Source organism: Poecilia latipinna, unplaced genomic scaffold (assembly GCF_001443285.1).
Source record: "Poecilia latipinna isolate Pla-1442-1.1 unplaced genomic scaffold, P_latipinna-1.0 Scaffold1587, whole genome shotgun sequence".
Taxonomy (NCBI): domain Eukaryota; kingdom Metazoa; phylum Chordata; class Actinopteri; order Cyprinodontiformes; family Poeciliidae; genus Poecilia; species Poecilia latipinna.
In genome coordinates this window covers 85815-110020 of record NW_015114203.1, presented here as the reverse complement: position 1 = coordinate 110020, position 24206 = coordinate 85815, and the positions used below count along the sequence as shown (strand labels likewise).

The 24206-nt window shown below is 41.6% G+C and overlaps 3 protein-coding genes across 7 annotated transcripts in view; 1 reads left to right on the top strand and 2 right to left on the bottom strand.

The window, feature by feature from the left end:
- The window catches only part of LOC106963842 (keratin, type I cytoskeletal 19-like), an 8919-nt gene extending 5622 nt beyond the window's left edge, over positions 1 to 3297 (bottom strand). The window contains exons 1-5 of the mRNA XM_015058983.1: positions 2894 to 3297; positions 1771 to 1896; positions 630 to 712; positions 375 to 531; positions 129 to 290 (exon numbers count right to left, since the gene is read on the bottom strand). Coding sequence (XP_014914469.1) covers positions 129 to 290; positions 375 to 531; positions 630 to 712; positions 1771 to 1896; positions 2894 to 3145 — 780 coding nt within the window. The 5' untranslated portion in view covers positions 3146 to 3297. The remainder of the gene's footprint in view (positions 1 to 128; positions 291 to 374; positions 532 to 629; positions 713 to 1770; positions 1897 to 2893) is intronic.
- A 3219-nt stretch (positions 3298 to 6516) lies between these two features.
- Positions 6517 to 7881, top strand: LOC106963840 (cholecystokinin). Of its 2 annotated transcripts, XM_015058982.1 has the most exons (3): positions 6517 to 6922; positions 7019 to 7258; positions 7396 to 7881. In XM_015058982.1, exons 2-3 carry the CDS (start codon positions 7021 to 7023, stop codon positions 7473 to 7475), a joined length of 318 nt encoding a protein of 105 aa, XP_014914468.1. In that variant the 5' UTR covers positions 6517 to 6922; positions 7019 to 7020; the 3' UTR covers positions 7476 to 7881. The 2 variants fall into 2 exon arrangements, with proteins under 2 accessions (XP_014914468.1, XP_014914467.1); XM_015058981.1 differs by having other exon boundaries at positions 6517 to 7258.
- A 147-nt stretch (positions 7882 to 8028) lies between these two features.
- hap1 (huntingtin associated protein 1) lies at positions 8029 to 22088 on the bottom strand. 4 transcript variants are annotated; one of them, XM_015058977.1, is made up of 15 exons: positions 21674 to 22088; positions 17529 to 17605; positions 17265 to 17381; positions 17084 to 17178; positions 15547 to 15655; positions 15347 to 15425; positions 15128 to 15258; positions 14882 to 14956; positions 14162 to 14373; positions 13392 to 13601; positions 12973 to 13307; positions 11367 to 11555; positions 11133 to 11235; positions 10871 to 10985; positions 8873 to 8961 (listed from the first exon to the last, which is right to left on the bottom strand). In XM_015058977.1, the coding sequence occupies exons 1-14, from the start codon at positions 21873 to 21875 to the stop codon at positions 10898 to 10900; spliced, it is 2022 nt and encodes a 673-aa protein (XP_014914463.1). In that variant the 5' UTR covers positions 21876 to 22088; the 3' UTR covers positions 8873 to 8961; positions 10871 to 10897. The 4 variants fall into 4 exon arrangements, with proteins under 4 accessions (XP_014914462.1, XP_014914466.1, XP_014914463.1 ...); XM_015058979.1 differs by having other exon boundaries at positions 10871 to 10923; positions 21674 to 22087; XM_015058976.1 differs by lacking the exon at positions 10871 to 10985 and having other exon boundaries at positions 8029 to 8961; positions 21674 to 22087.
- Between the last annotated feature and the right edge of the window lie 2118 nt (positions 22089 to 24206).

Genomic DNA, 24206 nt, shown 5'->3' with positions numbered 1-24206 from the left:
TTTTTAAAGGGTTTTTTTTTTTTTTTAAAAAAAAAAAAAAGAAAAAAAAAAAAAAAAAAAAAAAAAAAAACAGTGTTTCATTTTGTTTTTATGCATCTGAAGTTGTCTGGTATTCCCCACCGACTCTCCTTCTCCTGGTACCACTTCTCGATCTCCTTCTTGTTGTTCTTTATCATGATTTCGTACTGCTCCCTCATCTCCACCAGGACCTTCTCCAGGTCGCAGGAGCCGGAGTCGTCCACCTCCACCCTCACTTTCCCGGCACCCTGGCGTCGCAGCTCCTCCATCTCCTGCAGCAGGAGAAAGAATGCTTTATCGATTCTCCACGTCCTCCTTTCCGGACGCTCTTTGGGTTGACGGCCTGCGGATCTCACCTCGTCGTGTTCTCTGTCCATGCGGATCCGCTCCTCATTCAGCCCCTCCAGGGTCAACTCCAGGGAGCTCATGGTGAGGGTCAGCCCATCCCGGAACCTCCGCACATCAAGCACGTCGGCCTCCACCGTCGTCCTCATGTTCATCTCCATCTCAGACCTACGCGCCACATAAAACCGTCCTGTCAGGCCTTCTGGCATCCCAGTCTCACTCATCTGGACTTTATTAAATTTGTTGACCTTTAAGCGCTAACTTACTTCATTTTGAAGTCTTCAGCTGCCAGTCTGGAGTTTTCAATCTGCAGTAGCAAGTTCTTGTTCTCTGAACAGCTCCTTGTAATCTTAAAGGAAGGAAAATAAGACCTTTAAGCCCCAGGATCAAGCCATGATTGAGCCGATCCTCTTCACTCGGCATGATCACCTGGCAAAGTTTCTGACAATGAAGGAAATGTTCTGGTTTGGATGTGGTTGCCACTAGGATTCAAATCTGCCTCATAGACGTTTTATTAAACAAAGCTGAAGCTAAAACATGAAATCTGTCATCTTTGCACTAAAGCTGGAAGTCTGAATCTGGGCTGGAAACAAATGGTAAATTGCCTGGTGTTATAACACGAACAGAGGATAATACTAGTGGAAAGATGCTCTCAGCTGTAATTTATTATAAAAACACTGAAAACTCTGTGCAGAAAACGTCGCAGTCAGAAATATTTGAACAAGAGCCAAACTGTAAATGAACGTCTCCTGAAATGCTCCCGACTGGATCTTATGGCATGAGGTCTTGCAGTTGAGTTGCACTTGAGTTGCTTTAACAGAAACGAAAAAATCATTTTATGCACCATTAAATATAAAAATAATTAACCTATTTCTATAAATTGTATTTATTTATTGTATTTCTTTAAATTAATTTAACATATTTTTTAATAAAAGCAAGGAAAGTCGTAAAAAAAAAACAAAGAACAATTCTGACTAACTCGAGCGATTCCTGCCGCTAACCGATCAAAGGAATCAAATCGATAGTGAACGACACATCAACTCTCAGCAGCAGCTATATGCTTCCTCTGATCATATAATATTACTGGAGTTGTTTTCTTTCTGTCGGTATCTGCAGCTTTTCTTTTGAGTGACCCGGTTTTAAGCCAGTTTTCCATCATTATTTTTAACGCAATCCTTTGGTAAGCTAGCCGTAGAGTCCCACTGTGAGCTGACGTCACGACAAATAAACAGTCATTTACATGCAGTACCTCGCGGACCACTAGGGGGAGCCCGCGGACCACCACTGGTCTGTTTACCACGGTTTGAGAAAGATTGGTTAACATTATGTGCTGTGATTCTTCTACATGATGCTTCATCCTCTTCATACTTGAAGAGGATGAAGAGGAGGATGAAGTGTGAGCGGTACCTTTTTTTTCAGGTCACTGATGATGGAAAAGTAGTTCGCATAGTTTTTGGTGATGTATGTGGTCTTCACAAGAAACTCGTCAATGTTAAGCTTCAGCTCCCTGTTCTTGTTCTCCAGAGAGCGCACCTATAACACACACACACACACACACACACGCACACGAACCGGGTCAGTCAGTTCATCAAGAAACACAGAGTCCCATCATTTAATTAGTCTGTTCAGTACGAAATCAATGACAGTATTTAACACAATTTGGTCTGTTCCTCAGTGAAGATCTTCTCTGATTTCTGTTTGTGATGAAAGTCATGATTAGGCAAAAGAGCAACTTTCAAATCTTACAAAAAAAAAAAAAAAAGCAATTTTCTTCGGAAATGTCAACATAAAATGATGATTTTCGAGGTTTTCTTTAATCATTAAGATTTTGATTTTTCCCTTTGAAAGTCGATTTATGCTGTTTAACAGCTTGTGTCTGTGCAGGCTGTGCTCATCAGAACATGGCAACAAAAAAAAGTAGACTTTTTTCTATGAAATACTCTCTTTTTGTTGGTAAAAATTGGATAAGCAGAAATGTTTTCCTGTGACCTTCATAAGAGCAGGAGGCGGCGATTCTTTTTGACTGCAAAAGAGAAAACATCACTAAAATCACAGGACAACTAATGGAAGTGATAAAAGTTTTGTTGCATTAAATTTGGCAAAGAAAAATAAATAAATCGTTTTTTGTTTTTTTTGCATATTCTAAAATGTTTTGGACAACGATAGGAGTTTTTTAAATGTATTTTTGCATTTTCAATTACATTGAGAGCTACAATTGAAACCCTCTTTTTTAGATTAACAAAATAATGAAAAAACACATAGATCAATGAAACCTTTATGTTTTAAATCCAAATTTAAAAGTCTATGCAATTTTCTAATTACATTACTGATGAGAGCTTCTGCTGGAGGAAAGCATGAACATATGATCCAACACCAACAGAAACTGCAGGATGCCATGTTTCAAACTTGAAGCTGAAATAAAGGAAATTTCTCAGACCCTGTGATTTAAAGAACCACCTCAAATGTATGAATGAGCTTCAGCTGCGCTGTTAAATGTTGCATCCCAAGCTTTGGAGCGAGTGGGTCTCACCTTCTCCAGGTAGCAGGCCAGACGGTCGTTGAGGTTCTGCATGGTGAACTTGCCTCCGTTAGGCGCAGGCCAGTCGCCGCCTGCAGAGCACGAGGAGCTGAAGTATAACCCCTGGGAGATGCGCGTCCCGAAGCAGCCGGCTCCTCCATACACGCTGTGCGAGTATCTCTGGGGGCCAATGCGGGAGGACTCCAGCATCCAGCCTCCCAGGGAGCTGGAGCTGAAGCCCTGCTGGTTGAAAGGCACAGACATTATGCTGCTGAGCTGGAGGAGGTGGAGGAGGCTCTGGAGGAGCTGGAGGAGGTGCAGGCCTGCAGGAAGGACTGGACTGACTCTGCTGTGGACAGCTGGGGCCTTTATAGAGACGAAATAGCGTCAGGGCCCACAGCATGACAACCTGAGGTATGCACATAGCATAATAGAGATTTACAAGTAAATGGGCGTGAGGGGTGGGGAGGGCGCGTTTGTGTCAAACAGGTTAAATCATCTCGTTCTGCGGCTCAAAACTGATAACCAGCTATATGCTGGCGCATGGGACATACATGAAGGGCTCTGGGTGGTTTAGATGCTGCTATTCCTGAAATGTAGCAGGAGATAATATCAGATGAGGAAAGCTGATATTCAGGGCGTTTTAAGCAAAACACCCAGTGCCGTCGTCGTGGATCATTTTTCTCAGCATATCAGTACCATTTACTTCTGAATGGAGGAACAAACTCCAGGGCATTTAAGTGCAATTTTATGTGAAAGACTGTGAAAGTGGAAGGATGAATTGCGCTGAAACTCCTTCACTTTGACATGACTATTAAATAAAATCCAGCGCAACCAGCTCACCTCAGTGGAATCCTCGTGTGTGCGATTTCATCTCAGTATAAATGCAAATGTTGCGTGGAGAACTCGGATGTTTGTTAGTGAACATGGGAGAGCGAACAGCATCATGAAGATCAAGAAACGCAGCAAACAGGTCAGGGAGAAAGCTGTAGAAAAGTTTAGTCAGGATATAAAACAAGATCCTGAGCTTTGGACATGATCAATGTTCACCAAGGTTGACCGAATGGCTTCATAGTTACACCAGCAGCAGCAACTAGATTAAAACGGTGGGAAAATAAATAAATAAAAACAATTTTTAAAAAAGTGAGGACTTCTAAATATAAAGCATCTCATACTCAGTCTGTCAACAGCCAGGGAAGAGTTGAGTATTTAACAGACATTAAAATGAAATCTTGAGACATGGCAGCTAATGAGAGATAAAAATGTTTCAGTCTCTAAATCTGATGTAGAGCGATCCAATCCCAAAGAGCTGCATCTTTAATTGCAGCAATAGACGGTGCTACAAATTATTACTGAATACAAATGCGCACCACACTAATCAGATTTTGACTCATCGTTATAAACAACCTTGTGTTGGTCCATCATATAATCTATAGTTGCTATATGACAAAGTGCATAAAGTTTTATATTAGTGCTATTAACCCAAACTCTTGCTGTCTTTTACCTGAGATCTCAGATCATCTGAGTGAACGGCTGAATGTTTGGACCTGAGGGGACAGATGGACACTTTTACTAGAGCTGGACACTTTTACTAGAGCTGGACTCTTTCTCAGGATGAAAACTCTTCAGGTGTGACCCTGAAGCAGCTCTCCTTTGGGGAGAAATGCAGACCGCCAGGAGCAAACTGAAGGACGAGCTGCTAGGCTGACAAGTGGGCAAAAAGCATCCAGGTCCAGAACCGGCTGCTTTTAGTGGGATTGTATCTAAAATAGAAATAAAAATATTAATTTATTGACAAATATAATGAAATTAAATGGGGGGGGGGGGAACAAGAGAAGTTATTTGTTTGACACCTTTTCATGTAATCCTCTCAGCAATCAAGACAAAAACAAAATGTAATGTTTCATTCATCCCTGCAGTAAGTCCAGCTTGCACCAAAATAAAGCCAGTCAGATGGTTTTTTTTCTTAGGTTTCTTTGGGTTTTGCTCCTGGCGGGAAGTGAAAAGTGAGCAGGTGGACGTGAGCGCGATGCAGCACCTGCTCGTCCGTACAGTTTGCCACGTCGAGGTCACAGATCCGCTTCTGGCCAGACATGCGCCTGGCTGACACATTTCTGAGACGACCGTCCGGATATTTTATCCGTGCAAACAATCTAAAAGCAACAGAGAAAACTTTTTTTGCTGTCTTTTACTGATAAAAAGAGGGCGTGTGAGCATTTTCTGTATGTGCGAGTCTGATCTGGGAAATGTGGTCCAGCGAGAAAGCAGACTCTGTCTGTGATCAGATTAGATTGATGCTGCACGAATAGATGCAGCGATTATTTCTGCAATTTAAAAATGGAAAGTTTTGTTTGGTCTTGGTGTAGTTTCTACAGGCAAATGAACTAAAGGAATCTGACTTGCAGAGGGGGGGCAAACGCACGGAGCAGTTGTGCAGCTTCACCAGGTGAGGCAGGTAGCAGGCCGGAGACCGTTCACGTCTGAAGCTCCCGAGTTTCTGCTGCTTTACTGTGAACTAAATCACATTGACCCGTGGAGGAAGCGAGCCACTCAAGAAAGAAAATCTATACCGAGCGCAAACATCATCAACGCCTTCTAATCTCCGAGGTGGAGTCACTAAAAGGATAGCAATTCGTCACCCAGGAAGTCCGGCCGCAGCTCACTTCCTGCTGAGGCTCGCCTCCGTCCTCCTGGGTGAAGATAACGAAAAAAAAACTTTCCCCGCAGAGAGGAAGGAAAAACACATCTGAGTTTTTAAACTTGAACTGTGAATATTTAGAGGGAGCAGCAGAGGCCTGCTGGTCATTTTCCACACATGGAGTTTTTGCCTCAATGTCACAGAAGTTCAAAATCACAAAGTGGGACGGTCTCCGGGTCATTACCATTAGTCATTACCGTTTTGATCAGTTATTTTGTCTACTCCTAGAAAAAGCTCAAAATCCCACAAATAATGTCTTCCATACGTTTTGCATTGCAATATCTCCATTTCCGATCCCTGTTTGGACCAGTTGATCCTCATGAACCAGGAGCTCTGATGAAACCAAAATCACTTTCTTCCCAAAGGTAAATATTAGAGTTACATAACTATAAGAGAGTCGACTATAAGAGTCACTTTAAATTGCCAATTTAGACAGACTATTCCAAAGAACATGGCCGGTAAGAAACGCCCATCTGAAGGTTTGTTTTTTTAATAGCACCACAAAGACTCGGGTGGAAACAACCCAAACTGGAAAAGGACTGAAGCCCAGAAAGATTCATAGTGGAATCAGATTTACAGAAACTTTCTCCCAATCAAGACGTTTGTCTCTGATCGGTAACGAGATAAAGGACACCAACGCAAGTAAAAGGAAAGGAAAGTTTAAAAAAAAAACAAACAAAAAAAACATCCACTCTACTCAAATGATCAACATTTTAACAGAACTTGATTTTAAAGATCTTAAAATATACATTTGTTATCGTCACAGTAATCATACTCTTCTTACAGCTGCTGAGCAGCTTTTTGCACAATTCAGCTGGAAATCTGATGATTTATCTTTGGTGCATTTATACTGCGATTATAAAAACCAAAATAATAAATGTGTTTCTGTTTTTATCAGGGTCTTCCTCTACAAAAATTAAAATTTTAAATGTTGACAGCTTTTTGGGGGTTTTCTTTAAGCTTTCGGTTTTTAATGTTTTATTGCTTTGGTTGACATTTCTGTGTTTATGACCTGCAGGGCTTCTGCAGCTCCCTTGAGGCTGAACCATCATATTTGCATTGGATACAAGCAGCTCTAAAACATTATTGAATTTCTTCTTTAAACTCATCGACTTGTTTTATTGTTATTGCAGTACGAAAAGCATAATTATGGGTTTTTAGGCGCGTTGTTTCCTTTACGCACTTCCTTCCCGAGCATCTGTCTCCCAATCCATCAAATGCCCCCCACTGAAGGTTCTTATCGGTCTTTGATTTTAGGCGGTATAAAAGAGCCGACCGGCTCTCCGGTCTGCAGACGAGGCATCATCTTTCTTCAAGGTGAACATCTCATCCCATCCTCACAGGTACTTTTTATTTTTGCTGTGCACGAGGAATATCTCGCATGCATTTCTAACAGATTTTTCTCTTTTTTTACACCCCCCCCCATCTTCTTGTTGCAGAAATGTCCAGAAAAGTTATTTTGGTCTTTGCGCTGTTGGTGGCGTTGATCACCTCCGACTCTGCGGCCTCGCCTCAGAGCGCCGCGGCCGGGCAGGCGAAGGGAGCGGACGTCCTGCAGCGGCTCCTGGCCAAGAGGGAGGAAGCGAGGGAGGCGTCGGCGACCCGGGCGGAGAGACGGGCGCACCTGTCCGAAGACGAGCGGGAGATAATGACCAAGCAGGTCATGCAAGCCATCGCAGGTACGCCCAGGGCGGCGGCCGAGAATGTTCCCGCCTGATTATCTGATCAGACGGGCGAATGTGCGGAAAGCGATCAGATCTGTGCACTGAGGTGTTGTTTGTGTGTGTGGTTCAACGTAGGAATGGTTTGTTCACAGAGGTGATGAACTCTGACTGCATGCTGGGCCGCGACTACCAGGGCTGGGTGGACTTCGGACGCAGGGACGCAGAGGAGTGAAGGGGGGGACGGCGACTCAGTCCTGGTTTTTGTTCACGATGTACAGAAAAAGTTCAGGCTTGAAAATGTATAAATAAAGATCTTTGCAGAACGATCTCTGCGGTCTGGACTGATTCCATCTTCGCTGAAAGACCTTGGATGAAAATGTACGTTTGTTTCTTTAATTCTCAGGTGGTAAAACACACACTGACACAGAGATGGCAGACTACAGCGGAAAGCAGTGCAGAGAAACAGGAATTTTGGCATATTTAAGTCAAAAACTAATCACAACGTTGCGTTTATGATTTCTTCCCTTTTAAATCCACAGTATCCTATGCCGTTTCTTTTTCTTTCTTTTTTGCTACATTTGATTGTTCTGAATGTTCAAACATTAAAAGACTGAAAAATCATTCTTAATGCCCAGAAAGATGATCCTGATCAGACAGAAATCCCAGCGGTTTAACAGACTCCTGACGGTGTGAAATACAGCAGAATCGACACAATCCGTTTCTCTGTGCGCTGGAAGTCCAACCCCTTCTCTCGGGCGTGGCTCAGATCGACACGCAAAACAAATCGGAGATGAGAAGATATGTAGAGGACGCCATCGCAGCGCTCCTGTATCAGTTTCTCTCAGTGTAGCAGCTCTAAGGTACAGGAAAACCAGTGCTTTGGTGCATCTGAATGTTCTTCAGTGCCACAACGTCAGTTTTTATACTGCATGTAGTATTTTCTTTTTCCTTAAATAACAAACGAGAATACTATTATTTACACTTTGGAAACTAAAAAAAAACAACAAAAAAAACCAACAAATGATTACATTATTTAAAACCAGCGATGGAGACAACAGTAAAATGACGTTCACAAACACAATATAAAAAGATTCTTTTTGCCGTTTTGTGTGTGTGTGATGTAATCGGCTCCTGACGTGAACACTGGCCGAGTTCATCGCTCTACACGGATACCATCTCAAGCGCGGCTCCGACACATTCGGTGGCGTTCTGTTTTTCAAGACACGGGGTGCTGCGGTGGGCTGTGAATTGCACGGTGGGGGAATCTCATGGCTTAATGTGAAGTCACGGTGGTGAAGTCGGGGTGAGCGTGTCACAGTTTTGTGGGGCGATTGTGTCCGTCGGTCCCACGCCGGCCCATCATTCCCCAGGCCGCCACACGGTGCAGCCCGAGGCTCTGGAGCTTCTCCACCAGGTTCAGGCTGAAGAGGCTCGACCCGCGACTTTGGTCCGAGGATGAGCTGCGTCCTTCCGTCTGTTTCCCGGTGGAGGTCCGAGGAGGCGGCTGCGGCGGCGCGGTGGGGGCGTAGTGCAGGTTGCTGTAGGGGTCGGTGGAGGCGGAGATGCCGTGCTGCTGCAGCAGCTGCAGCAGTCCCAGGGATGCGGTGGCGCCGGCGGCGGAGGCGAGGCTGCTCTGGTGAAAGTGCTGGAGGACGGAGGAAGACGAGGCGCTCACGTGCTCACCGTCCCGATGAGATGGCAGGCTGAAAGAGCGAAGGCTGCAAACCAAAACATAAAAAAAAAAAAAATCATGAACACAACATTAAATAAAAGTTTTGTGTTCATGCATGTATCCATTCTCAAGCAGCAGCGTGCAAAAGTTTTGTTCACATTCTCGATATCTTACTTCCAAGGAGCCAGACTTTTAACTTTCTTAAATTTTAATCTATAGACAATTATAATTGTCTATAGATTATAATACATGAAAGAAATTACAACTAAATGTGTTTTGTTTTCGTGGTTGCTCGTATTAATGCGCTGAAAGATATAATTAAAACTGATCGTCCTACATATTAACAGTAAATTATTAAATTGAGATAGAAAAAAAATGTAATTTCATTTCAAACAAATATATAATATACTTGGAATAAAATAAAAATTTTAAATATGAAAAATATACATTTGAAGTAACAAAAACCAAGGATTTATTGGAAATATATTTGTATTCAAATCCAAAACATAAATAATAAATTCAGTAACAATTACTGATAATAAACATATAACAGAAAAATCAGTTATTTCATATTCTATTTTATATTAGAAAACATTGTTTCCGTTAAAAACAATGTGCAAGATAAAAACTAAATAAATCTTAAAAAATATTTGTAAGAATATTGATATGATTCTATCAAAGATATGTTGCATATTATGAAAAATAGCAATATAACAATAACAAACATATAAATTAATCAACATAAAAAATAATTACAGTCCAGATAAAAAGAAGAAATAAATTTGAGGGCTAAAATCAAAGTCTGGCTCCTTCAAAGGAAAACAAGAGTTGAAAAACAAACGTTTGTCCAGCAGTGAAAAACTGGTGAAAAAACAAGTTTTGGTTAATTTGGTGATTCATCTCTAAAAGATGGAGAAGCGTGTTAGTTTGTTAAGCGTAATAAGGCAGCATCTGTTTGTTTAACATAAACGTAAAGAAAGAAACGGCCGATTAATGCAGAATGACAGCCGAGACTTCAGTCAGCTTAGAGAGGCTTTAACATCAGCAGTAAATAAAAAAAACAACCCAGTGTGTTCAACACAGAGGCAGAGGCAAAACGCTGAACTACATCTAAACATTGTTGTTTTTATGGATAAAATGTGATCTATTGTTTTTATGTTACTTAGTGAAGAGAGAAATCTGAGAACAGGCTGATTAATAACTCACAGATTTATCCACCAACTCTGTGCACATTAATTGTAAATACGTAATGGAGTAAACATCTGGTCAGGGGTTTTAAACAATTACTTCAAGTTATGGATTTAATCTTCAGTCCTTCACACTACTAGGCCTGTCACAGTAACACATTTCGCTGCACAATAAATTGTCCCAGAAATTATTGTGATGAGCAATAATATTGTTGTTTTGAGATCATCGTCAGGTAATATATTAATGACAGCTTAATTAGATAAAAAAGTACCCCTCTCAAATGCTTTTAAACTTTAATTTTTATAATGAACCAATGGAACTGGAAGATATTTTCCAAAATAAAAAGGCAACAAACAAAAACAATGAATAAAAGGGAAATAAAAACGACACACAACAGAAACTGTGAATAAAATGAATAATGAAGTCTACAAGCTAAATTTCCCCTAAAAAAGTAAATAATATACATTCAAATTTATTGAGCACATTTTAATTTTTGCAATTAAAACTGATTAATTGCAAAAGCAAAGCTTACAAGAAAGAAACCATCTTTGCCTCATTGGTTTTTCTTTGCATTTGAGACGTGGGCGTCTGTCAAACAAACGTATATGAACAATTTATACTGAAATGCAGCCGTTAGTTTTTCTGCAGCTGCAAATTCACATTAAGCTGCAGTTTAGGCGACTCTGCCTCCGTGGTTAGTAGTTAGGATGCCAGCAAACATTTAGGACATGAGTCGGTTAATATGCAGGCGTCCGCTGGGCTCTTACATTTCCCTGCAGGCTGCTTCTAAAGTTTCAGAATGACCCTCGACAGACGTTTTCTACCAGGGGAGGGGCAAGAAGGACAACGTCAGGAGGGGGAAAGGAAACAAGACAGGAAAATCTGGAGATTTTGATTTGATATAAAGAAAGAGAAAAATTTGATCAGCTGGCTTGAAATCGTTGAACTTTATCGAATGTGAAAGTGAATTCAGTCAGAGGTGTGGAAATCAACAGGCGGCGGCAGCAGCATAACCTGCAGAGCTCTTACCGATTGGAGAAGGAGGGGACGAGAGGGGGGGGCTGGAGGACTTTGCAGGTGGTTTTGGGATGTGTGGGGAAGGTCTTAGGGAGGGTGGGACCCGATGAGGACGCTGTCCGATTGAGGGAGGAGACACAAATATTAAACCCCACATGGAAGGGAAACCCACACATCTTTTAGGCTTTTAATAAGCTCAAGAAGATTGAGAAATATGGAGATATTTTAAATAATCATACGTCTTACCGAAACCATGAGCTGCAGAAAACTGCGAGGGGTCAGGCTCGTCCTCCTCCAGGTCGGTCAGGCTGTAGACGTGCTGCACGTCCACCTCCAGCTCCTTGAAGTCCTTGGTCAGGACTCCAGGACGAGGGTGGAGGATGCCCCCCAGGTTTGGCTTGGCCAGCTGCTGCCAGTGGTGCAGAGTCACTGAGCCTGATGGGGAGACAGACAGAGGACTGTCTCTGGACCGTCTTAAACAAAAACACGGATTACTGAACAGATCCTCGCTTGACTGAAACATTTTGCTGTGGTTTTGTTTCCTGGATTTGTCACTTTTTGGGTGGTTTTGTAGTAATAAAGCACCACAATAGTTCTTCACAAGCTGGTTGCTGTTAGCATGAGACTTTTTCTGGTTTAGCATGAGCAAGCGGCTATCACAGGCTCTAATAATAAGGTGATATGTTTATATTTGAGGCTCTTATTCTGAAGCAATGCAGTCATTTATCTGGCAGTGTTTTGTTTAGCCAAACAGAAATGTTGAAAGTTTGACAGAAAACTTAAGAATGTTTTGTAAACACAGAGAATCCGGTGACTGGCTAACTGTTAGCAGTAACTGTAGCAACTACAGGCGCGAACGTTGACGTAGTTGGTAATTTTCCACCAGCACTGATTTTAGAAGAGAGATTTCACTGTTTTAATGATAATTCAGGACTTCAAGTGATTATCGCAAAATTGTTCTTATTGCTTCTATACTGAACTGAGATTCATTAAAAACACAATTAAACTTTCACAGAACTTGTGATGACAAAAAACATGGAGTGTTTTCATTGATTTTTTCTTCTTTTGGACGACCTTAGGATTAAATCCAAAATTAGTGGAAGCTACGCGTCACGTTTGCAACAGTGGCAGGTGCTGCATGAACTAAAGTCTTGGGCAACTTTTCTTTTCAACACCGTAGCATAGTTTGCATTCTCAGACAAAACTGTCTCTAAGTATTTTAAACATGCGGGCCGTGAGATGATAACACATAACGTCTGCTTCCTTTTTTCAGCATACGTTCCTGATTGAGGTTAAGAAGGTAAAGGAATCATTTTAAACATCTTTCAGTCCAAATATTTTAAATGTAGACATTAAAAGTGTTTATTTTATTTTTTCTAAAGATTAAAATGTTATTAATTTGCTTCCCCTCACATTTAAAGTGAACTCTGGTGTGTTTGAATGGACATGTGGATGCCAACCGAATTGAAGACTTCTCTACAAGCAGGAAGCAAGCTACAGTGCAGGGCATTCTGGGTAAATACAACCTAAACAAACATGCGTGTCCAGTGGTAGCGAGAAAAATGGCTTGTGGTCTTTTATCAAAAACAAAAGAGAAATCCTACAAATCCTAAAATGTGATGCCACTTCACTTTTGTTTACATTTTGTGAAGAAGGAAGCTGAGCTCATGTCTTCATCTGAGATTTTCATGTCATTTAGTTGAGTAGATCTTGGTGCAGCGCCACCACAGGTGTGGAGGAGGTAAAGGTTTTTCAATAAATTTGGATCTTTTTACAGTACCAAACCGCACCAAATGATGCAACTTTAGTCGCCAATCAAACTGAGTCTTGAAAGTTCAACGTTTTTTTTTACCTTCTAGAGGTTTAACGATCTGCAGGCGGTCTGGCAGGTAGGACCTGGACCCTCCTGAGGAGCCGCAGGAGTGCCGTGAGCTCCCGTTGGAGTAGTTGGTGCCGGTCGAAGCAGCTGAGCTGGAGGCCAGGCTGTCGTTTGGCGTCAGGAAGCCGCTGGAGCCGTCGCCCTCCTCGCAGTTTGCCAAGGCGCGGAGTTTCCGTTCCCTCTCCACGTCGAAAAAGGGCCGGTCAGAGGCGTGGCTCTGCTGGCGAGCCGACAAGTTGCGCAGAGCGGTTTCCAGGTCCTGACCTCCGGGTGTGCCCGGCTGGCCCAGGCGTTTCGGACCACCAACACTGTGGCGGAGAAAAACAACGACGACTTAACATAAAGTAAAGCAAAGAGAGTTTCAGCCACTTCCTGCCGCTCTGGAAGCTCACTTGCTGTCCTCTCTCTGAGCGGAGCTGGAGCCGGGCTTGTCCTCCAGGATGAAGCTGGCATTGTCGGAGCCGTAGTAGCTGGTCCGAGGGGTGCTGGTGCAACTGGACACGGGGCTGGAGCCCGGTAGTCCTGGTGAGTGGCACTGGGACCGCATCTTCCCTGCTTTGTTCGCCACCTTCACTGTTTCGAAGACGCGATATGGGTGGTTCCTGCCAGGGGAGACCAACAACGTCACGCATAACCTGCAGCCAACAAGTACTTATCACTGGATTCTACAATCCATGTTGTGGAAAATTAGAAATAAAACTAAATAATACAATCATTATTTCAACACGAAGAAAGATCTTTCATTTACATGATTCTCTGGGCTTCCCTTCATCCCCCCACTTGGGGGCGCCACTGTTGCTAAATGCAACTTCTTGTGCTTTTCTATCAGAAATTGCCTTTTTCTTCCTCACTCTCTACAATCGTCAGTAAGTCCCTTCATTTCTTTGCAGAACTTTCCTCTTTCAAGGTCAAATGGCAAATCCCTTGCCATTAAAAGACACTTTACAAAATAATTAGTGTCATTTTGTGACTTTTGCATTTTTATTTGGCCAACAAAATGTTTAAAAAAAAAACTGAATCAAGGGAAAATTTTATTACCCAAATGAATCAATCAAAAATAATCAAATTCAGATCTATCATCTTTATCAATATTCACCCGACTCTGATTTTGTATTCTTGGACAGACGGTGAGAGTGGTTGCTGTTTCTGATGACAGACTCACTTGTACTCTGACGAAGCGGGAGAGTCCAGGCCTTTCCGGAAGGTGCCCTCTATCTCTGCAGCCAGGGAGTCCATGGGGAGGACGGAGGCCAGCGCGGTGTACCGCTGCACCGTGCTGTTGGGCAGACTCTTATTTCGCAGGTTCTTTATGTCCTTCTGTGCCTCGTGCAGCATGTCCTCACACTCAGAGTACTTGTCCTGCAAGTCCTTGAGCTGCAAAAGACAAACATAAAGACACACATTAAATAACTAAGAGGAGTTGCTAAACAGACATCGCAATAACTGCAAAACTAATGAGAAATAAAAAAGCTAAAATGTGCATTTTATTTCATTTTAATCCAACTCTGAAGATGATGCAAACTTTTCCATGCATTAGATTCTGGACAGAGACCCCCTTTGCAAACTGAAGATGGTACTAAAAATGGAAAACATCAACTGTTTGAATGTTTTCTCACATTTATTCACTATTCAATAATTATTACATCCATTTAGCATAAACTCTGTCTTGTACCTTCTGATTTTATGTTATGAGCAAAGCGGAGTGATAAATTTGACTGCATGGCAAATAACTTTAAATACATTACTTTAGCCCATATTTTATAATAATGATTGAAAAACAGACCACATTAAAAAATTTATTATCTTCCCTCCAGCTGTCTGAGGGTCCTCTAGCGCCCCCTGGGGGCTGAACACTTTGAAAAACACTGCTGTGATCAGTTACCTCAGACTTCAGTTTTGCCTCCTTCTCTCTGGAGGAACTCAGCTGGTGGTTCAGATCTTCGTTCTCATGACTGAGCTGAAAAACAGAAGCAGGATTCAAAACGTTTGCCATCACAGAACAGAAAGTTAGCTTACTTCACTTTCTGGAACCAAAATAAGAAAATAAAAGAATAGGAAAGCTTTGGAGCTGCCAGGAAACGATAATTTCACAGAAGTGGGACTGTGAGTTTGTGTTTTTGCGCCTCACCCCTTTGCAGCGGGCCTGCAGGTCGACGATCTGAGCGAGCAGAGAGCTGATCTCCTCCTGCTGTCGGACGGTGTCCTCCAGCTTTCTAGCCAGCTCCTCCGACAGGTCCACCACTTGTTTATTTGCAGACGCTGAAACACACCAGCTTCGTAAATACAACTGGAGAGTGAGAGGATGATTGCTCCATCGTTTATCAGTGAATCAGGGAGAAAAACTTACAGAGCTCCTCCACACACACCATCATCAGCTCCTGCTCCTGCTCCTCGTAGTTGGTCGTTTCTGTGGAGAGCTCAGTGGCCTGAGCAAACAACATCCTCACATCATTAAAAACAACCCAGTGGTGGAAAATAGAAAACCTATATTTTCTTCTTCTTCTTTTTTTTTAATCTTATATTGAGTTGGGATTTCATTGTGCATACCTCTAGTCTCAGTTTGCGGTTCTCCTCCTCCAAACTCTTCAGTTTCTGATGCAGAAAGTCATAATGGACAAAGTTGCTGAGAGAACTGCTGGATTCATTTCTTTTAATTCTGCAGAAAACAAAAATAAAAAATATTTTAACCTTCGAGAACGTCACTTTACACCGTGACAAACGAATGTGTTGCTTTACATAGCATGAAAGATGACATTTAAGTGAGAAACAGATGCTGATGTGTGAAAAATAAAGATGTTGGTTTGGTTTGATGGTAAAGGATCAGCTTTACGTTCTTACAGCCAATAGTTCTTCATTTTCTGCCTCCTCTGGGCTCCAAAAAGCAAAATAATATTAGAAGTTGACTCGCTCAGATTATGAAACCCCCTCTAGTAACTCTGATAATCAATCTACATCACTTGCTATTACACATACGCATTTCTCAGAGAAAAAAACCCAGCTTGGATTAACTGGAGATGGGAAGGAAGTTTCTAGAAAGCTAATCTGGAATCATTAAGAGGATCAGAAGAGCTGCTCTGACGTGTGTTTACTCACAAACAAGCTTGATACGTGGAGCAATTCAATTAATTTTAATAAAGCAGGAGGGTTGTGCTACTTTCTATGTCATGTCTTGTATGAAACACTCGAGCACAAACCTGCATAAATCTAAACTTGCACTAAACTACAGGTGTAGCTAGTAAAACTATCTCAAAATGTTCTAGAAATGAAATATTAGATGCATGTTTTGTTCTTGTTCTGCAGCTACGTCTGAGCCAGCTTGAGATTCTGACGGTATGTTTTCAAAATAAAGACATTAAAATATACGACATCTCCTTATAGTGGCACTAATGACATTGACAATGTCGATTTTAACACAAAAATACAAACATTCGTTGTATGTATCGAGGAATTTTTGTGCAGAACTTCAAATCTTATTAGTTTACAAAGTAGCACGGCTCTAATCACAGCTGTGAGCTAATTAGTCCTGCTATCTGCACCGGTAGCCAGCCTGGAGCCAACTACTTAACCTACATGTCACTCGCACCTCATTAACTGTAGTTTTTAAACTGTGTCACCTTAATAAGACGGATCGGTGGTAAACCCTCAGTTTCCACACCTGAACCACAAATATTTCCTAACAGAAAACTTTGTTCTTTTTCTAAACGAGGTAAAAGTGTAGTAGCCTCCTTTGAGCCAGCTGATGGGCAGCAACAAGTCGGGGAGGAGCGACGCTTTGCTACCCAATGCTTTAAATAGCCAGAGAAAACGCTGCAACATTTTGGCATCTCATTAAAACTGAAGCAACAAAATGACTAAGATGCTGTTTTGAAGTCTTTGGCCTGTTTTTGCTGGACTCAAGAATGACGCCAAAATACTTTATTCTTTTAAGTAAAAAATATTGCATGTTTGGATTATTGCTGATCTGTTAAAATGAAAATCCCCCCAAAATTATTTTTGGATTAAAAAAAGAAGAAAACATTTTGGCTGCTCATGGGCACCTTTAAGGTATTTCAGACATCAGCGTGTGTGATGTGTGTGTACTCACGGTGAGAGGCCCTGAGCATTCTCCGTCTCCTCTGTGCTGGCGTAGAACTGCAGCAGGTCGTCTCGCATGGTCAGCTCATGGCGAAGCTGAGCGATCTGAAGAAATTTAAAGAAGTGTTGTTGAGCCCTGAAGCTCAGCAGGACGGGAGCTTTTCTGTCTGTGCACGATGGGGACCAACTACCTCTTCCTTTGCGATTTCCAGCTGTTCGTCCAGCGTCTCGTTGCGAGACGTCAGCTCTTGGTTCTGCTTCAGGAGGGACTGACCGATTCGAGCCGCTAACTCCAGATCCCGCTCTTTCTGCACAGGGATTCACAAACATGTATATTTTGTACAAGGTTGATTGGAACATGTGAGCCAACAAATTGTGTAAAACGGAGCTGGACAGAAAGGACCAGATGCTTAATCCTCTGTTAATCCAGTTCATCTGCTGTGTGTCTCTCTTACCTCCTCCAGCAGGTGGGTCACCGCCTTGATGTCATGATACGTCTTGGTGACCTGGCCCACTCTGTCTGAGCACAGCACTGAGGAATGAAGGAGAGGAGGGGAATTTAACGAACGGAGGCAGAGAATGATGCATTTCTGACTGAGGAAATAGAAATAATAAAAATAAACAGAATGAACATTTTATAGCTAAAGAGCATTTAATTTGTCCTGCCCACTGCCGTTTTAGGAGCCACACCAAAACATCTCCATGAGGCCCACCATCGACTGATCCTCTTAGCCTGATCCCTCTGAGGCCAGTTAAGAGGCCAGTAGAGACGCCGCGCCCCTGGACACCAGAATAGCTTCGTTCAGCCGACCGCAGGGGAAACCTGATGGTGTCCATTTCAGCCGGAGACGCAAGGAAAGACGGTAACTGGCTGCTGACGTGAAAATCTGTTTACATCCTGAACAATGGTTTGTCTTTATTAACTTTAAAGGCATTACAGCGGAACAAGAACAAAAGGATTAATCCATTAGTTGGTAGGGATTTAGCACTGACGTGGACAGAGTTTGGAGTAAAGCCATTCAGGTCCCTATTCAGTTAATTTAAATATTGATTACATTTTATTGGTGCCGAATGTCCTGCAGCCCACTCAATTTCAAGGAAGTGCAGCTCATTTTTCAATTTAAAATGTAAGGTATTTCTTTGATTTTAATATTTCTGGTTAGTGAACAAGAAAAATTTAAACCCACTGAACATTTTTAAAGTCACATCCATTTTTACAATGATGGAAATTACCATTTAAAACTTTAAAACTAAAGTATTGAGCAAATGAGTTCATTACAATAATTTAATAAGCCTTATGAGGCAGATGTATACGTTTTTGAGTAAAGGATTTAGTTATTTTTCATTGAGAAATGATAAAAATGCTAAACGTATAGTTTGGATGTTTGATTATTGCTCTCCTTTTTGTTTGTTTGATGTTTTTCCTGATGACTCTACAAAAAAATGAGTCTCTTCCCCCATTAAACTTCACGGCTATTATGCAGATTGCATGGAAATCAAGCTCAGATTTGTTTAAATGTTTGCTTTAAACATAAGATCTGAACATGACATCAAGCTGAACAACATTTGTCAAAAACCAGGAAACAAAGCATCCAGATTTTCATCAACTTAAATATGAAACTGGACTTTAAGTGAGAATAGGAAACTTACTCTTCTCAGGTGCTGTTCTGTTTATGGTAGTTTCTTAAATACTCAAAAATATATTTTTCCACTATAATCAGACTGTGGAACCTAAGCATGTAAAAAAAAACATGTTATTTATTAAAACAGCTGGACATGTGAAACATCTTGCTATAACTGGTTTGTAAAAAAATGAAAAAGACACATTGTTGGAAAAAAAAAAAAAACCCAAAGCAAAACCATTAAGTGGCATCAACAACAATCCTCTGATGCCGGAAGTAAAACAGAAAGCAGACAGAACATGAGGAACATTTAAACATCAAGTTTCTGACTTTGTGTTTAGCAGAGAACAGAGCTGAACGTCTCTCTGATGGCTCCTTTGCTTAAATCAGAAACATTTTCCTTCATTCACGAAGCTCGGATGAACCAACAGGCTTTCTGCAAGGCGGAGTGATTAGATTGAGGTTTGATTTGGCCTGGAAACAGTGATTTGATACTGCAGCCATATTTAATCAGCCTAATGGAGAGCGTCCCGGCTGCGACTGCACTAAGAGCACCGTCAATGATTAAAATACAGCCAAGGTGATTCAGTGTCAGTTTTAGATTATCATTTTCAGTCAGCAACAATAGGGTATGTAGAAAAGGAAATCATTACAACGTGACCAAAACGTTGAAGGACAGTTGGACGAACCAGACTGTAAGCCTCCTTTACACCCTTAAAATTGTTCTGCTGACTGGACAAGATGGTTTCTTCTGATGCTGCAGCAGCAAGGAAAAGATGTACAAAGACACTGAATATCCAAAATGATTGATCTATCTGGCACTGATTGATTCATCTAAAGTCTGTTCACACTTGCTGGTTGACTTATACACTAAAAACTTAAATATCACAAGAAGAAAACCCCTAAAAATAAAACATGGAGAATTTCATGAAAAATATTCAAAATCCTGCTGGTTAAAGTATCTCCATCTCATCCCGCTAAAAAAGAAAGAGGGTAGACATGTTTGTCCTTCTCAGGGACGCACCAACAAAAACAACTCTAATGCATTATAAAGGTAGATCCTAAATTATGCAGGATTAGGATCAAACACACAAGTCTTCCTGAGCTCCAAACTCTGCATCGAGACAGAGTCTATAAATTAAGAAAAGCCTAATGAGATAACTGTTCCACTAATCCTATTGTTCTCAAAGTGGATCCCAGCGTTTCCTGTGCTAACAAGGCAGCATGCAGTGGGACACTTGGCTGGCATACAGATCTGTTCACACACACCCACAATAAGACCCGTTATGTTACAGGAAATCCACTCAAATTACCTGCCAAAGCCACCAACAGATAAATAAATGTTGATATTCATCACATGTATATCACTACACACTGGGTTGCATTTTTCCAAGCAAAAATTCAAGAGTACGCATTTGTTTAGTTTAGGTGTGATGCAGACTAAACACCCCTTCAGGTTCCACCAGGTGAAATCCTTGACCTCTGACCTGCTGACCAGGCTGCCATGCAGCAGAGATAAAGCTACAGGTTTTACAGTGTGGGTGAAGCTAAATCCAAGCAGGTGGTTTGAACTGTTACCCTAATACTGTCCCTGCAGATAAACCTCGTTGACTTAGGTGTGCTTATGACGTCTGTTATATTGAGGGGGATCAGACAGGTGAGGATGAGCGTCGTTGCAAAAAAGATCACAGGGGCGAAACCGATCCATTTCTCTAACAATAAAACATTAAAAATGATAAAAACCTCTCTTATATGAATATGAGCACCAGGACAAATTATGAAATTATTTACGCTCCTCTAATCTGGAATAAACTTAAAAAAAACCCCTCTATATCAAGGCTAAACGCCCATTTGTTTAGAGCTGCCTTTGGTTAGTAGTTAATGGGGCATTTATAATGTTTATTTGTTTTATTCTGATGATGGCATTTGACAAAATGTAATGTCTACTGCTTGTTTCATAACTGGTGACTGTATGATGTTTTTAAATCCCTTTGAAAAGCCTTGTTGCTGAAATGTTCAAATAAAGCCAACAGCCGTCATGACAGACGGATGTTCATCGCGTCTTGTTTCTGGAGAGCTGCCAGCAGGTTGCAGTATTTTTACCCTCCACATGTCCATGCAGACAAAGGACACCACAGAGGAGACTCGGCTATATTACACCTAAATAATGCCCATTTTAAACCAAAAACATGCGCATTAACTACCTCAGAGAGGTGGTCAACACCAACTGCTCAAGATCACACAAGAAGTTCGATAAATATATTTAGATATAAAATTTAAATAAAGCAAAAATCTACTTTGGTATTAAAAAGAAAGCTCTATAAAATAACCTTCGCTCCTTGTTTATCAAAACTGTAATTACTGAAGCACAACTGTTAAAACACCGAGCAGGTTTTAGTTTTTCCTTCATTCTGAACTACGTTGGGATTTCTGAAGCTGCAGCAGTCAAAAGACGAAGTGCCAAATTTACAAACAGCATTTGTTGAAAACAGCTTTACAGCAACGATAACTGCTGACACACACACAGCTTAGGACTTCCCTGTGCAGCAGCAAACTGTACACACACACACACACACACACACGTGCGTATTTATCTCAGTGACCTTCAACAGACTACATGTAAGCATTTTAAAGCTGTATTTATTTTCACAGCTACCAATAAGTTTTAGTGCTCATATATTCCCTGCTTACTTTGAGCTTTTATGTCGTTATGAATGATGCGCTCTCAGCGACGTCTGCGCACGCTGAAATACATGCACCATTAAGCATTAAAGCCCTTAGATAACAGACCTGAAAGCTGCAGCTCACTGTGAACCTCAAGGTACATAATTTCCCCCCAGTGCCGTTTCAACATATTGAACTGCTTTTTATAATCCTGCATGTTCTGAGCCTCCTGTCCTGCAGTGACCTGATCTCTGCACATCTCTCCTCGGTCTCCTCTGCAAGCCGCCGTCACGTCGCCCACTGCGGCATCTCACCTTGCGTTACCTCCTTGCAAAGGCTCTCGTTGTTGTTATTGTTGTTATTGCTATTATTGCTGTTGTGGCTGATTTTATCCTCTTCAAGTATTTCCTCCACGTAGCTGGACGTGCTCTTGTCATCCTCCTCCTCCTCGGACGCTGAGGAGCTCCACACCTCCATGGTGATTGCAGAAAAACTCCCCTCTGTCACTTTGTCCATGAGTTAAATCCTCTGCTTTTCCCCCCTGTTTTACTGTGCGCTGGCGGCGCTGCAATGCGCTGGCTGCCTTTGCTGCATGATGATTCTGCTGGGTTCTGTGCAAGTCTGTGCGAGGCGTTCTGTGTGTGAGAGAATCTGAGCTGCTGGGAGTTAATATATAATCCCTGGGAGCGTGCGTGCCATCTGTCGTCATGCCTGCCTCCATTCACCTGGCCACGTTGGACTACCGGGTAGGGAAGGAGAGGGGGAAGCTGAGGAGGGAACGAAGGACCAATGGAGCTCTGGACCTTTGGACACAAAGGAGGATTTTAATCGCTCTGACCTGGAGCAGCCACAGGAAGACGAGGGAGATGCATATGCGGGTGAAGGAATAATTCGGAAGATGGTGCATTTGAAAAAGGATGCTGCACAAATCCTGCTCCACCCCATGGTTTGAGGAAGATGGTATGCTCCCAGAATCCCTGCAGCTGCTCTCCTCTCCTCTCATACGTAACAGAAAAGAAGAGGCTCTGCGTAACTCTGCTGCGGACTGAGACACACCCACAGCGTTCTGCTGGAGGCAGCAGCCTGCACAGAAATTTCACTGATGTTTACCTACAATCCCAATTTAACATTTTACATACAATTTAAGTATCTGATCTGCTGATTTGAATGAGAGTTCACGAATAAAGACGAAGCAGCTCAGAAACACACAGTAGAGCAGAGGTATTAGAAATCCTACATATGAATAGAATTTTACTAGGAATATACCTAAATAAATGTACCAAGTTATTAATGAAAACGGTTCTTACATAAGCAAGAGCCTCAAAATAACGGAGGGTTGTTGTGTTTTTTTATATACATTTGCAGAGATTTTCACATCGTCTGTCCTGAGTTTCTTTTCTTGTTAGGATTTACAAGCATTTTGGGTGAATGTCAGAATTGCTTTCAGCAAACACATTTGCCAGTCTGCCAAAATAAAAAAAAATAAAAAAAAACCTAAACCAGACACAGGAGTTTCTACCAATCAAATATTAACCTCCTCATAAACATTTCAGTGGCCATGCGGGATATCAACCTGCAGCCTGCAAGTTCACAGAAACCACTTTCACCGCCACTGGTGGGACGCCACGCCGCGTCTTTGACACAACACGCTTGCTTATTCCAGTTTACACGTTCCTGATACCGTGCAGCTCTTAAACTGATTACTAAAGCAAGATAATTAAAATTCCAGAGAAACGGATGGTCATAAGGAAATAATGAACAGAGGACTCTGATCTCAATATCAAATCAACAAGAGTCACAAGCTTCATAAAAAAAACTAAAAACTACAGTCCCTTCCAAAAGTATCCATTCCTCTTAAGCTTTTTCATATGTTTTATGTTACAACCGCAAACTGTAATGTGTTTCTTTGGGAAGTTATGAGAGGCCAACACAAACACTTGTGAAAAAGATGGAAAATGACAGAATGATATATTTTCATTCAAATGAAAATTAGAAGAATGCCATGCATTTGTGTTCAGTCTTTGCTCAAACACCCTTAAATAAAAGCCAATGCCGTAAATTGTCTCTAAAAGTCGCTTAAGAATCCACCTGTGTGTAACTTATTCTCAGCATGAACCCAGCTATGAAGGAACAGAAAGTCAACACAGGAAGAAACTCTTTTCTATTCTTAAGCTTTTCTGTCATCAGTGAAGAAACACCGGCTCTTGTCTGGACACGTCAACATTTTGCTGTGATGAAGAGTTCACTGCTCTTCTTGTGGTCCATAATCCAACCACTTTGTTGAACTCCTTCCATTGTCCAAATCGCATATCAATGCAATGGATTTTGTTTTTAGTCTTCTCGTTTACATACTTGCCACATAATGACTCTGACAGCCATGTGGCGGATGCTTTGCCCCTTAATCTCCGGGAGTGTCATCACATTGAGCCCTTTGATCAAACCTCTCCTTCCCTAAATGTTAATCTTAAAAGTAATTTCTCTAGGTACTGGGGACTGTAAGCATATCTTTTTTTTTTTTAATATAGCAAGTTTGTAGAGTTAATTGGCTTATTAGTGGAACCAGTTTCTCTAAGAGGCTGTTTGTGTGACAAACCCACCACTAGGGAGTCTCTTTCTTTTAGCTTTTTAGGGGAACCTGCCATTAGTAGTAAGAGATGCTCATGGACTTGTTGTGCTCCTGCCTCCTCTGCAGTGGAGGCTCCTCTGCTCAGAGTGGAGTCGACTCTGGTCACCTCTAATATTTGGTTTTAGTTATTTTTGCACCTCCACATATCCCAGTTTTCAAACATTACCGAAAAGTGACACATGTCACTTTTGTACTGCAAAAACAAAATCTTACCAAGTTTT